The sequence below is a fragment of the Heloderma suspectum genome, chromosome 6, assembly GCF_057233095.1.
Source record: "Heloderma suspectum isolate Gila_16-S chromosome 6, 16-S_ref, whole genome shotgun sequence".
Classification (NCBI taxonomy): Eukaryota; Metazoa; Chordata; class Lepidosauria; order Squamata; family Helodermatidae; genus Heloderma; species Heloderma suspectum.
In genome coordinates, this window is record NC_139463.1 from 85,337,869 (window position 1) to 85,351,960 (window position 14,092).

At 44.9% G+C, this 14,092-nt stretch overlaps 1 protein-coding gene across 1 annotated transcript; it reads right to left on the bottom strand.

The window, feature by feature from the left end:
- Positions 1-2,736: 2,736 nt before the first annotated feature.
- NAT14 (N-acetyltransferase 14 (putative)) lies at positions 2,737-10,935 on the bottom strand. Its single transcript, XM_084805150.1, has 3 exons — positions 10,785-10,935; positions 9,684-9,788; positions 2,737-7,178 (listed from the first exon to the last, which is right to left on the bottom strand). Exons 2-3 carry the CDS (start codon positions 9,762-9,764, stop codon positions 6,636-6,638), a joined length of 624 nt encoding a protein of 207 aa, XP_084661276.1. The 5' UTR covers positions 9,765-9,788; positions 10,785-10,935; the 3' UTR covers positions 2,737-6,635.
- Positions 10,936-14,092: the final 3,157 nt, after the last annotated feature.

A 14,092-nucleotide genomic window follows, 5' to 3' on the forward strand; every position in this document is an offset into this window, starting at 1 on the left:
AATCATTGTTATAAACTGTGTTCAGTTTTAAAATTGCCTTTGTAAGACGCAGCTTCCAGTCTACTTGTGCATGTGTAGTGGACACAAAGCCGAGAAAATCGCCCCAGAACTGCTCATCATCTCCCATCACTTCCCCACTTCCTTCACCCCCTACCCCATCTTTCTATGTTCCCTGCTTTGCAGCCCGGTTTTTATTATTGTCAGCTGCCCTGAGCACCATTTGCTTGGTAGAAAGGCAGGGTATAAAATCAATCAAACAAACAAATAGGAAGCCCCACAAGGTAAGTGTATTGAGAGCCACACTATTCAGTATTCGATCCGCAATACATCTTCCAGCACCTTGTGATCAGTTTTTCATCCCATGGGCCAAGAGCAGGGGAGGAGGCACAAATGTCACTGGGAAAATAGAACTGAGGTAAAGAGTTAAAACACCCCTGCCCCTTCTGCTGCATTTTCAAACCAAATGGCACCACGTTCATTAGGAAGAAAGGCAGGCAGGCAGGCAGGCTAAATGGGTGCATGAGTGCTGGGAGATCACTCACCTGTCTCCTGTGGAACGTGTAGCTTGGCCATATTGGTCTCATTTGCAACTATTCAAGATGGCTTTGGGCAAGTTCCTCTGCCTCAGTGTGCCATCTATAAAATGGGATGTTATCCAGACAGATAACCACTGTTGGCCTGTTCATTCAACACGGGATCAGATGGGGAGGCACCGTGTCAGCTGCCTCTGAGCCAAGCTCCTCGGAGGCAGGCTGGGTTACAAATGAGAGAGTGCATGGAAATAATCCAGATGGGAGTCTATGGTACTGTAGGATCTGTGCTTCACGATATCCGGAATATTCTTCACACCCACGTGGGGATGAAATGAGGGCTGACGGTCGCTGGTAGCAGAGCAGCAGCAGTGAGGCAGGAGCCAAAACCAGCCCTAGGGAACGCATCACAGGAAATATGAGTCACACCCTCCATCCTGGCCAGGGACTGCCTGAGAATGGAGAAGCAGCTGGCCAGCTCTTGCATTTGGAGAAGGCCAAACAGAAACGGCAAGGCCCAGGGAGAATTTGGGGGACAGTCCAACGGGGGCAACCGCCAGGCTTTGAAGCCAGGCCTTGTTGGAAAAAGGGGCTAGAGAATCCCAAATGCTGGTGGTCCCTCATTTAGAAGACACATCTCTTGCTCAGACACCTGCAGGTCGCTGGTTTCTGTTGCTGGGCTAGTTTCATGGTTTCTGGCACAGTAATTGGTAACCATAGCAATTCAGCACTATACAGCTAAACATTCCAGGCTAATTCAGAGCAGTGGCTGGCTACTCGAGGGGGAATGGCTGAAGTAATGACCAGTAAAACACAGACAAATGCACTATTGCGAAGATCTTTTGTTACAGTACTTGCGTGTATAGAGCCATGCATTTCCAGCAGTGTGTTCAACTTAGTCTTAGACCCTGGAACATACTTTTTAAAGGTCCCGCCTCAGCTGTAGAACACATGAAGTAATCACATCAGGCTTCTGAGAATGTGCAAAGTGTCTTTCTCTGCACTACTGAGTATTCACAGCCAGCATTTTATAGTTTGGAAAGAATGGGACTACCTGCCAGGTGAAAGAGTGTGCCTTCCAGAGCAGCTTGAGGCGCAGCACCTTCATTTTTCAAAAGGCTGCGAGCCTAGACTACTGCAGTGTGATCTATGTGGGGGCTGCCCTTGATGACTTTTCAGAAGTTTTAGCTTTTATCACAGATGAGCAAGAGAATGGATAATGCTCATCCCATTTATAGGTTTGGATTTTTTGTATTTGTCTGCCCAAATTCAATCCCAGCTTTCAACTGTCCAAATTATCCCTCCCCAACGTGGTGCCCTCCAGGTGTTTTAGACCGCAACTCCCATCATCTCAGACAATTGCCCATGCTAGCTGTGGCCAATAGTTGTAGTCCAAAACATTTGGAAGGCACCACATTGGGGAAAGCTGGTCCAACTAATTAAAAGCCATACAATTAAAGCAAGCAATTAAAACCATGTTTTTATTTCATAAAAATTATTCCTTTCCATTGTCTTACAATCTTCCCCAATAACTATCCTTATTTGGACTCCCCTCTGTCCCAGCATTCACTTCTTAATGAATTATCAAACCTTTTCCAGGAAACTTACTTTCCAGCTGCAATCCTCATCCTCAGAAACCAATTCCCAAGCAGCCGATGTTTCCACCCTGGGACAGAGGGCAGAACTAGACATGACATGGAAGATGCACAAAGATTTCCTGTGTTTTTTAAAAATAAATTGGCACCAGCTGCAGGGATGAGATTCATATCAAGACCACCACACTGGAATAGGTTAACCTTTCCCTCTGTATCCTCTCCCCAGTGTAAATACCTATCCCAAAGTTTTGTAGGGCAAAACATGCAGGTTTTACCCTACATACTAGTATGTTTTTCCCCATGGGACCAATAGCAGCTTCAAGAAGTCGGGAGCATTTTAACTGAGGAAATGGTATAAGGGAAAAGGTGAAAGTTCTATGCCCCAGCAGTGTTCCCAAAGCAAATCCTTCTCCCCTATTAAAGGCTATAAATGGCTTTTTTTAACCACGAGATCCTGGACATGGAATTCTCACGCCTCATCTAGTTTGGCCTCAATCCCTCCCCCCGCCCCTGAGACCAACTCTTATTTCCCCTTTAAGAGAAGACACTTTGCCAGCTCTTAGATCTGACCATGTAAGCAAGCAACCTCAGTAAAATGGCAAACCGCAGCTCAGTATCAGCAAATGTGACCTTTATTCATATATAAGGCAAACCATGTCAGCACTGTGCTGAGAGCCGGTTAAGTGTCAGATCAGTGGTAATAACAGAAGGATAAATAGACAGGATGCACAAAACCCAAAGGTAGCCATGTTGGCTATCAGAAAAATTCCAAAATCCACATTAGGGCAATTGCTTAATTGGGCCAAGTTCACAAAACAGTGTGCAAGCATTCAAGATCTCCAGATTTCATTAGACATTACAAAAAGTGGGGTGCTTGCAGACAAGGCTTTTATCCTATAGGTGCCTTGCCTCAAAACACAGCATTTTAGAGGGCCCAGGAATTATCATCCATTTATAACCCTCCTGTGCTTCCCCACTGCTTCTTCCATCTTTTTGCTTTCCAGGAAAACACACTTAAGGAGGCAAAGGCAGAATAGGTGCACAATGCCTTTTTATTTATAGCAGTAGCCCTCTGTATGGAAGCACCCTTGATGCTGAAGTCATGCAGCCTGCATGGTCAGTCTTAAGATGGAAGTTTCAGGCATTTAAAGACGCTACCAGATGCTGTGATGGTTTCAGGTGACACCTAAGACAGCCCCTAGGACTGCTGGGATGAAGAAACAATGGTTGGTTTTCCTCTCCCCTTTCTGAAAGTATAACATCCAGTTGTTACATGGAACCGTCTTCACCCATAGGTGAAATACTCAGGTTCTTTGGTAGGCCAAAAAGAGAAGTAGAAATATCTATATAGCAGCCTTCCTCTACATGGTATTCTCCAGGTGTTTTGGATTTCCAAGTCTCATCAGCCCCAGCCAGCATAGGCAATGGTAAGGAACGATAGGAGCTGTTGTCCCAAATATCTGGAGGCACCATATTGGGGAAGGCTGCTAGACAATTTTTAAATTAACCAATTTGGATATAATTTTAGACTGTGTCCTGGGTAATAAAAAGTCAATAGAAACCTCCCATTTGGTTCTACAGGACAGCATATGTACATGTGTGTGGAATCAAGAACTCTAGATAACAAAATATTTGTAGCAAGAAATTGCATTACAATTGCTTCTGTGTTCATTTTCATTTTTTTATTATCCCATTTTGTGTATATTTTAGTGGCCTTAAGAAAGGATTTCCAAAATTTACAATAAACTTTCTTTTGGCATCTGGAGTTCCTCCCTTGTTTGTGGTGCCACCCTTTTTGTTTGTAGTGGGGTTTTTTTTACCTATACACAGAACATCCCATGTTTCTAGCCTGTTGTACACTCTTGGGGAGCATGTATACTGACGCTGCAAGCCCAGCTTGACCTAAATTGGAAGTTGGGAATTAGAAAGGTGATTCCGTCCATCCAACCCTTCCTCTGGAGGACGATGGAATCAAGAGACCAAGCATGTATACTCACACCCCTAGTAAATAGCCGGATAATAACCCCTAGGGCCCTCAGTTTCACAGAGGACAGAGAGGCAGAGGCAGGCTCCCTGCCAGCTACAACGCTACTGGGCTTCTCCAACCCAAGCTTTTTATCCTGCAATTTACCAGGGCTTCTGCTTCTGGATTCTTTACGGGATTAAGATCGGCTCCTTGCACAGGCTGACACATGCTTTTTTTTCTGGGCCTTCCTTTGTCTGCAAGTTCTTCATGTTTCATTATATAGCCACTAGATGGCACTGTGATATAGCAGACCTGTGCAATTTCATATCTATTAAAGCAGATTAGCATTCATTACCAGGATAAAGGTCAGAAAGCATGGGAGACACCCTGGAGGTTTATGATGTCACATAAAGGGCCCACAAAATTCCATGAGTGACCAACCATGAGCATGAGATAAAAGCCTCGTGTAGAAATGCTCACCATTACATGAGTGGGGAATTGCATGAGAAACTGACACATCTGCCTTGACTGATACAGCCCTAGATAGCTTGTCCTCAGTCCACCTAGTCTGACAGCTCTAAAAATACAATGAAGAACCAAGTAGGCTTTGCTATTTTCCATCTCGTAGATCAAATCAAACCAAACGAAACTATTTCCCACCTTTGTTCCTTGTGGATTGAACCAAAGCTAACACACAGGTGGGTGCAAGAAAACTTAGGAAAAGTAGATTTGGGAGTGTGCCTGTGTTGAACCCTTTCTGTGCAGGCCATTTTTCAGGACTGACTCTTCCCCACATCTGCATTTCCCCCCCATGGAGTTCCAGCTGCTCATGTTCAAAAAGAAATTGGGATGGAGCAGGACTACACAGCAGAATTAGGGTAAATTAACTTAATATGCATTCATTTTAAAAGAAAGCAGGCCTCTAGTCATTTCCCTGCTTTTCTTCTTCTTACTCCACTTCTGAATTCTTTAATAACTCAAGTATGTGAGCAATCCTGTGCTACGAACTAGTTTGTGTAAAATAAGCACACCTGCATGCATTTAACTGAGGCACATCATTTTGAAGGACAATATCCAAATGGTCTTAATATGGTATTTTGGAGAGGGGTTTGGCACACAGGATATATGAGCATGTCCTGAATGTAGGACTCATGTTCCCTGCTCCATATGGATTTCTAATATGGCTGAATTGAACCTGAAGGGGCAAGAGGCCTTCGAAATACCTGAAAGTGAGAGCATTTTCATGTGTGAAACTTCATCTGGTTTCTGCTTCAAATCAGTTTAGAAAGCAATTGTACAACCTTCGATGGCTGGAACACACATCCAACTTCTCTTTTGCCTGGCTATGCTACTTTAACAATATTTGCACGTCCCACAAATAGCATTGCCATGTGCTTTTGAGTGAAGCACGAGAACAGACTAGGAGCATAAACTTATGTTTCTATTCAGAAGTAAATTCCATTGAGTTCAATGAGGCATATTTCCAGAAAAGTGGATCTTTCCTAACTTATTCACCTACTGACACTTACTAGGGAGCAGGCCTCATTGAACACTGCAGGACTTGGTTCTGAGGAAACATGCATAGGATTATACTCCATGAGCTGAAACCAGTGTACTTAAGTGCTGCTGTCCTTTATCCACCCTACCCAGGCACACAAATATACATAGAAAACTCCCCCACAAAACCACCACCGCATGACCAGGAAAGGAGTGTGTATGTGTGAGTGTGCGCGCGCGTGCAATAAATTGATAGGGCCTGAATGCATGGCACCAAGGTGCTACAGGAACTAGTAGGCAACATAGAGGCTTGCTTCCCAGACTCTTTAAAGTAATTTGAAAATACGGCGGAGGAGCAATTCAACATCCTGAAAATCTGAGCTATCTTTCTATTTAATGTCAAAGATAACACGTGGGCATGTGCATTCAGGCCGACTTGCGGCAAAGTAGGGCTTTAGTGTTCTGAATAGCTTTCTCACTGTCTGGCTAGCTGAATGAAAGCAAATTTTAGATTGTAAGCTCCTCGGGGCAGGGGCTCATACTCTGTAAAATGCCATGCCCACAGATGGTGCTGTATAAATAAATAAATAATTCCAAGTTGGCTAGATTTGCATAATTGGCTCAGCTCACAGAATTTGAGGTTACCTTTGGTGCAAAATCTGGATATATTTAGTATGGATTGCGCCCAGCTTTTATCTGACCCGAGTCAGCACACGGGCAATGGGTGCTGGTTGTTCCTGTTCCCCAAACTGCAGGTACATAAACTGAGACTGAAATCCCTAAATGACTTTGAGTCTGATTAACATGCCAGACAGGGGAGGAGACTCTACCAGACAATCCTTTACCCTGATCAGCTCTGCATTTATGGTTGCAGAATCTTCATTTTCTCCTTGTTGACAAGGACTATTTGGAACCTGGAGGTGACTTAATGGCCACAGCCTAGAGCTCTGTGCTTTCCCCCTTCAGGGGCAAAATTACTAAGGCCATGTGCTGTCCCTGCCTGGGTCACTGGTTAGCAACTTGGTAGCTAACCAGCAGGCACAGCAGCTAAAGCTCCTTGCTGAACTCTTGCTGAATGGTGTAGCCCAGCCATCGGTGCCCGCCACTCACGCTATAGCCGGTGCTCTCGAAGAGCTCAATGGCTGCCTTGGTGACCACTGAGACCTGGGCCACTAGGAGTTTGAAGCCCTGTGCACGAGCCTGCTCCTCCAGGAAGCTCAGGAGGCTACGGCCCACGCCAGAGCGCCGGTACCAACGGTTGACAGCCAAGCGTTTGAGCTCGGCTGTGCGTGCCTCCCCACCATGGGGCTCCAGGGCCACGCAGCCACACACATCATCCTCATCGTACACAGCCACCCAGAGCCCACGCTGGCCCGCACTGTAATAGGCATGCAGGTGTTTCAGGTCTGGCGAGCGCCACAACAGAAGTTTCAGAGCCACTACAGTGAGCAGCACTGGCAGCACAAGCGCCACCACAAAAGAGTTCAAGAAGAAACGCAGGCCGCTGCTCACCACCGCCATTAGCAGCAATGCCAATGGCCGTGTCAGCACGTACAATATCAGGCGGTTCTCTGTATCCTTGAAGCCATCCTGGTAGGAGAGAAATAGAGAGGCATATGAAGTAAGGGGCACAGAACCAAGAGGGACCCTATGTGAGCTGACACCCCACCCCATGCCCCCTCCCTTGAAAACCATCAAGGAAGGATATTTGACAGCAGTCGTCACCAACCTGGTGCCCTCCAGATGTTTGGGACTACAACTCCCATCAGCCCAGCTAGCATGGCCAATGGGGAGGGATCATGGGAGTTGACACACAAAACATCTGGAGGGCACCAGGTTGGGGAGCAATGTCTTAAAGTCTCTGTAACAACTTGCAGAGAGCTAAGAAAAATCCGGAGAGCACAAACAGCCCTGATCTTTTAGCACTAAAATGAAAGCCACCATTTGGATGGCAGGACCATGAATGAAGATAGAAAGAGTCACTACCAAAACATCTCTATGGTGCAAGCCCTATTTGTTTGGCATAGGTTAATACCAAATGGCCAGTTTCAATTGGAAAGAGGAAGCCCCACCACAAGTGTATTGGAACTGTGACCCCTAGATTGCTTGTTCCAGTGGGCTAAACTACTCTGTCACGTAGGAAGTTTTCTACCTAATGTTTAACTGAAATCTACTTTGGCATAGATAGTACCATTGCTTGTTGTCCTATCTTTGATGGAAAAAATAATCAAATTGCTTCTCCTCTTCTTTATCATTATTTTCTTATGATGCAAACATGTCCCTTCAATCATCTTTTTCTCTAAAATTAACACACTCAAGTCCTTTAGCTTTTGTTCTACTGTTGGCCTTCTGTACATGTCTGCTCAAAAGTAAACTCCACTGAATTCAATGAGACTTACTCCCACGTATGGGTATAGGATTGCAGCCTACAGCTTCTTAATCATCTGGTCTAATGGATTCATTCACTGATTGATTTCCATATTGCCAAACCCTCAATACAAGTACCTTTTTTAAGGCTATTTGAAAGGAATATGTACAACTTAATAAATACAAGTTTTCACTTGTTGAAGGGAACCTTCCTTAGTATTTTCTGTTTCATTCCTTTGATATTAACATTTAGGAACTACAATTAATACTATTATTTCTTTTAAAAAAAGAAAATAGAAAGAGCCATGCAGGATCAGACCAAAAGCCTATCTAGTCCACCATTCAGTTCACACAGCAGTCAACCAGATGCCTGTGAGAAGCTTACAACTAGGACATGAGTGTAATAGCACTCTCCTGCTCATGGGCCCCAGCATCTGGTGTACATGGGCACACTGCCTCTGATACTGGAGGTAGCATATAGTCTTCAGGACTAGTAGCACTGATAGCTTTATCCTCCATGAATTTGTCTAATTCCCTTTTAAAGCCATCAAACTTTGCGGTCATTACATCTTGTGGTAAATTTTTATGCCAGCCTTCCTCCAAAGACTTCAGGGCTGCATACATATTCTAATGAATAGTTCTCTGCTGCCCACTCTTTTATCCTCATAACAACCCTACAAGTTATGCTATGTGGAGTGTCAACTGGCTCAAGGTCACTCAGTGAGCATCATGACTGATTCCCTGGTTCTAGTCTGGTACTCCAACCACTATACTACACTGGCAAAAACAAATGTGTCCTTCAATCTCATTTCTTATCAATTCAAATTCTGTCCCCTCCACTCAGGGCTGGCTGAAGTTAATTAAGTAAGGGCACAATCCTATGCATATATAGACAGAAAAAAAGTCCTACAACTCCCAGCATGGCGGGCTGGGGAATGTGGGAAATTGTAGGACCTTTTTCTGTCTAAACACACATAGGACTGTGCACTAACCAGCCCCCTCACTGTTTAGTCAATAATCCAGGTTACCCAAGGTGGAGAGCAGATTCATGAAAGAAAGTCGCATGCAGAGCAAATATTCCGAGAACAGTGGTTTCCAAACAGTTCTTCAGGGAACACTGTCCATATCGAGCTGTCTACACAGGAACCTCCAGGACATCTGCCATAGAAACCCTGTGCTTTGCAGAAGATGCTGCATCCCAGAACACATCCCAGTCTCTGTTCTTATGGCATACCAGTTGGGCCTTGTTACCCTGCTTGAGCTGAGACTGTTTCCTAGAATGTGCATAAAGTTCTTCTGCAGTTGCACATTTCTGGGGGAAATGGACAGTAATAAACTCACTTTCTTTCAGGAACGTTCATTTACCATTACCGATCTTCTCACTGAGGAATTCTACGTAAGCTCCAAAGGAGAATTCCACAGTTCCCCAGAACTAGACCCCCCCCCATCACCTGCCCTGTTCTCATGCCTTTTATAGCAACTTGATCAGTGAAGCTTTTCACAGCACAGATACAAATATTACTGCCTGCAGATGTCTGCCCATCAAGGTTCCTGTTAAAAGGTTCCATTGCAAAAGCTAATTAGGGAGTTAGCAACCCATTTTGAAAACCACTGATCTAAAGGAACACTCCTTTTAAGCATGAGACATCCTATAGGTGGCTATAGAAAGAAATGGAAAAATAGTTTATGCAGCTGGGGTAGTCCTGCTACCGCAGAAGTCCATCTCACCTTCAGAAGCTCCAAGACAATCGGTGCTTCATCCTCTCTCATTTCCCTGATGGCCAGTTGATCAGGTTCCAGGGTAGGCATACTGGCAGCCAGTAGAAATGGCACCTGCAAAGAAAGAAAACTCAGAGGCTGGCAGACTGGTCCTTGAGAGACTGGGATGGTTAAAAAGTCTCCAACCAGTCTGCACCAGCCACCAGGGCTCAACCTGCTTCACCGACTGGGGAGTCTCTTGCACAAGTTTTCCCCTCTTTGAACCCCTTCCTAAAGGAGAAAGGGTGCTTGGCAAAAGGCCAACCAACATAAACGTAGCAGCAGCAACTAGGTGTACAATGGCAACCAGAGTTGAGAACTTTTTGGTTTGTTTCTGGTCTGACTCCTTTACATCAGGATGAAACCAGAACTCATCCCCTCCCTCCATTACTGCATTTTCATGCTTTACAGTGTTGAATTTCTGCCAGTCGCTCATCTACTGAAGCGGACAGGATCCCTGCTAGAAGAAAAAGTTGGCTACCCTAAAAAGCAACTGGGACAGCCACGGTAAGATCCTATAAGCTACTAAACTAGTACAAATGGAAGGTATGTATTCTTGCTCAGCCACAAATAGCTTTGAGAAAACTGCCATTCTTTGGCCTCAATTTCCCCATCTGTTAAATAGCCTCACACTGGCCTCACAGGAACATTTTGAAGAAGAAGGCAACAAAGAGCATAGAATAGGATTCTTTATTGTATAATGCTTACATGCGTACATTTAAGTAAGGGTGGCCATTTTGTCAGCAGCTAATTCCAAGCTAGATTTTTGTGTGTGGTCCCTACTCTATCTGCATATGCAAATGAGCAGTGGCAAAAATAGGTTTTCTTCGCCCCCCGTAGGGGTAACAATGCTAATTGAAATCACGTACATGTCAAAAGTGATGCCCGTATTTTTCTACCTGCCCTCCATGAAAAGGATACATCGATTCTCCAATAAACTCCTGGCTGCAGTAAACTGGACCAGCAAAATAGTGGCCAATGCAACCACACCCCTCCACCAAAATAGAAACGCCCAAGTTAGTACGGCACCCTCCACGCTCTCACACACCCCTACAGAGAGAATGGACTCACCCAGCCTGTAGGATGTAGCTGCCTTCACCCCTGCACAGAGGCGCATGGAAATTCCCAATATCTCCTACAGCCCCCACCCTTTGAGAGACAAAAAATAGCTGCGCCCCAGAGGCCGTTACTCCCGCCGCTCTCGCTTTGCAGCCTGTGCCTCGCTCCACACGCGCATGCGCCCGTTCTCATTTCTTCGGCCCCCTTCCCTCCCTACGCAATCCTTAGTAACTGTTGCTAAGGGGGCGAAACGAGGCCTCTGAGGCTGCGGGAAGCCTGCCCCGCCACCGTTGCACAGGCTCCCGACCCCACTTTTGCCCCAGCTGTAGCCTTTTGTGGGAGGGAGAGTAGGTGAACACCATCCCTTTCGCGCTGCTTCGCAGAAGACTGCCTTTCCGCTTCTTCAGGGCAATGGCCTTGCGCTGCCTGAATCTTGACACGCAGGGATTCAACAGGTGAAGCTATACACCGACATGGAGGTCGAAACCTGAGGAAAGCTGCTGCCTGCTACGGAACTGTTAAAGATGCAGCGCTGCTGCCCATCGCCTCAAGAGGCTCATGCTTCGGCTGCTTTTTGGAAGTGTTGCAGGGGCCGCTTAGGCCGAGTTTGGAGGCGTATGGTTAAGACGGCAGGGATTTCTTTTATTATCATGACATTTATTCTGTGCAATTAAACGTTTACACCTTTAACGTCTTACTTTCTCCAATCCTTTGGGATAGGGCTGACTATAAATTAAAATATTAAGAGCACAATCCCATGGATGTTTAGAAGAAAGTTCTACAACTCCTAGTATACCCCACCCCTAAGGAACTGATCTCTAAAATAAAGAGTGTCAGTTTTGGCTTTCCCTGATTGTCATGATAATAAAAAGTATACACCCATTTGATTCTTGGCTGTATTAGCCTGGCTAGGAACTTCCTATTTGCATCCAGATGGTTGCTGGCCAGTATCAAAAGAGTGTGTGGAAGGAAATAGATGTTGCTCTGAAACAGCATAAAAGTGGTATTTCAAAATAAGCTGGTATTTCAAAAACAGTAAAACTGGTGTTGGCCTAGTAAAACCATCTGTTATTCCTTTTGTGCTTCATTGCAGTTTGCATGTTGTTTTTTGAAAATGGTGACATCACCACGTGTTGTGGTTTTTACCATGTCAGTTTTGCAGGGTGCAGATGATGTCTGAATGCACCCTCCTGTGGTTGCCAAGTATTGAAGATATATGTGAAATCACTGACTGATTTGCATGTCATGATGGCAGTTCCTGGGTTGTTTATGGGTTAAACAACTCAGTTAACCCAACAACAAACCATGGGCAATTGTTGGGTTAACTCTAGGTTGCTTAACCCATAAACAACCCAGAGTACTGGGTTCACATATCACAACACAACTCAGGAATGGGGAGTTCCTGGGTAGTTACTTAAAAGCGGAAACAGCAAGCATGCAGCTTGCATGCTCTGCTGGTTCCCCTAGTTCCTGAGTTAAACAACCCAGGAGTTGCCACAGCAACATGTGAACCAAGTCACTGTATGGTAATTTAATATGCCAAACAAGTAATTGAGAAAAAGCTGCTAGAGCACTACAGTGATGTCTTATTCCACCATGCCAATACCTGTGAGACTCTCCCCCACTCCCATGTGGCATTTAAGAGAATGTTTTACACATAAAACCCTCTGAGGCAGAGATTTTGTTGTCTCATGGAGGCCTTGACAGTTGCCACAGGCCCTAGGAAAGTTGTTCTGCAGATGGCAAAGACAGGCTTGGGCTTTTGTTCCTGTAAGAGTTCCTTTCCCTAATTATCTGTTGATTAGAGGCCAATGCCTCATACAATTTATAAAGGGAGAAACACAAGAAGAAGAATAAAGATCGCCAACCAACCAGAAAAAGCAATAGCCTCGCCAGGATTTGTTTGACTTTTGAGGAATTGCCGGAAAAACAAGAAAGCAATAAGGATAACTTTCCACCCATGTCCACTTCTAAAAAACTCTATGAATAGCTAGCTTTTCTACTGACTTCCGTTCCTGAATCTACTCTAGGCTATTGGAGTTTACCCCAGACCTGCAAGAAACCACTAGCTCCACCAATATATGGTCTGCATCTCCAGAGCTGCTCCACCCTCAGACTCTGCCCAGGTACCAGAGTTTTTTTTATTATTATTATTTCAAGGCTTTGCAATGTTAGGAACAAGGGAACAGCAATCCAAATCAAAATGCTTTGTCAGCTTGTGGGGTGTGATGGGTGGTAACCACGGCTTTAATTCTTATTCCCAGTTATGAAAAAAGGAATAACAACAAGAGAACAGGAAAGCCTGGATTACTGGGTTCTTTTCTTGACTTTGGAAAGAATGTAAATTAAAGGGATGTCCACAGTACTTGGTTTGAGCCAAGGAACATCAAGGCAGAATCCCACCACCTTTTTTTCTATTCCAGTGCTTGGGATCAGCCCTGGAACATGTGAAATCATAATAAAGACAGGAGTATCTCCGAAGATGTGCAGTGTCACCAAGCAACTACAGACAGATCATACAGATCTGGCATTAGCAGAGGGGGCAGAATGTGTGATATCCACATAGGCTTGAACCCCTGCTGTGTTTTTGTTTAGAAGCTAAACACTGCACATAACTGCCAACTCTGTAAATACACCATGAACTGCAAAGGGGCCTACAACGTATATCTTATTGGTGGATATTGTCAGTATCACTTCCATATCCTCTGCACCTCTTGCTCCTGGTCTTATTTAGAGGATCTTGTTCTGGAGATCTGTCTAAGGCTTCAGTTTACAAAGATGGCACATCGTAAGAATTTTGCTCTGCATATGGGATGTCAGACCCATATGCCATCTATATCAGCATATCGAGAGCTGCTGTTGATAGCTGCCATGTAGCTATGGACCTCTTTTTTCCTGGAGACTCACACATGCTTTGGAAGTGTAAGGGTGCGATCTTGCACATGTTTAGACAAAAAGAAGTCCTACAACTCTCAGCATTCCCCAGCCAGCCATACTGGCTTTTTTCTGTCTGAATATGTATAGGATTGCACCCTAAGTCAGTTTTAGTTAGACTTGCTTCAGTAGATAGGCTAGAAAGGAGTACAACCTCTTACCCAAATTTTAATGTAATTTTGTATTTTACTGCAATTTTATACATATACTCCTGATCACGGGCAGTTGTTTTCAAGTGTCCCTTGGAAGCTTATCCATTTTGCCATGAAAAGATCAGTAACAGCAGACCAAGTTAGGAGAGACCAATGTAGACCCATCCACCCGCCAGAGCAGCTGCAGGGAGCTCCCCCCCCCCCCCCTGCCCCGGGCAACCTTATGCTCCAACT

What these genes read in the sequence shown, in the direction of transcription:
- NAT14 (XM_084805150.1), bottom strand. Translation starts at nt 9,764, where the DNA reads ATGCCTACCCTGGAACCTGATCAACTGGCCATCAGGGAAATGAGAGAG. An exon ending in TTGTCTTGGAGCTTCTGAAG is followed by an intron (nt 7,179 to 9,683) that starts GTGAGATGGACT and finishes CTCTCCTACCAG; the next exon opens with GATGGCTTCAAGGATACAGA.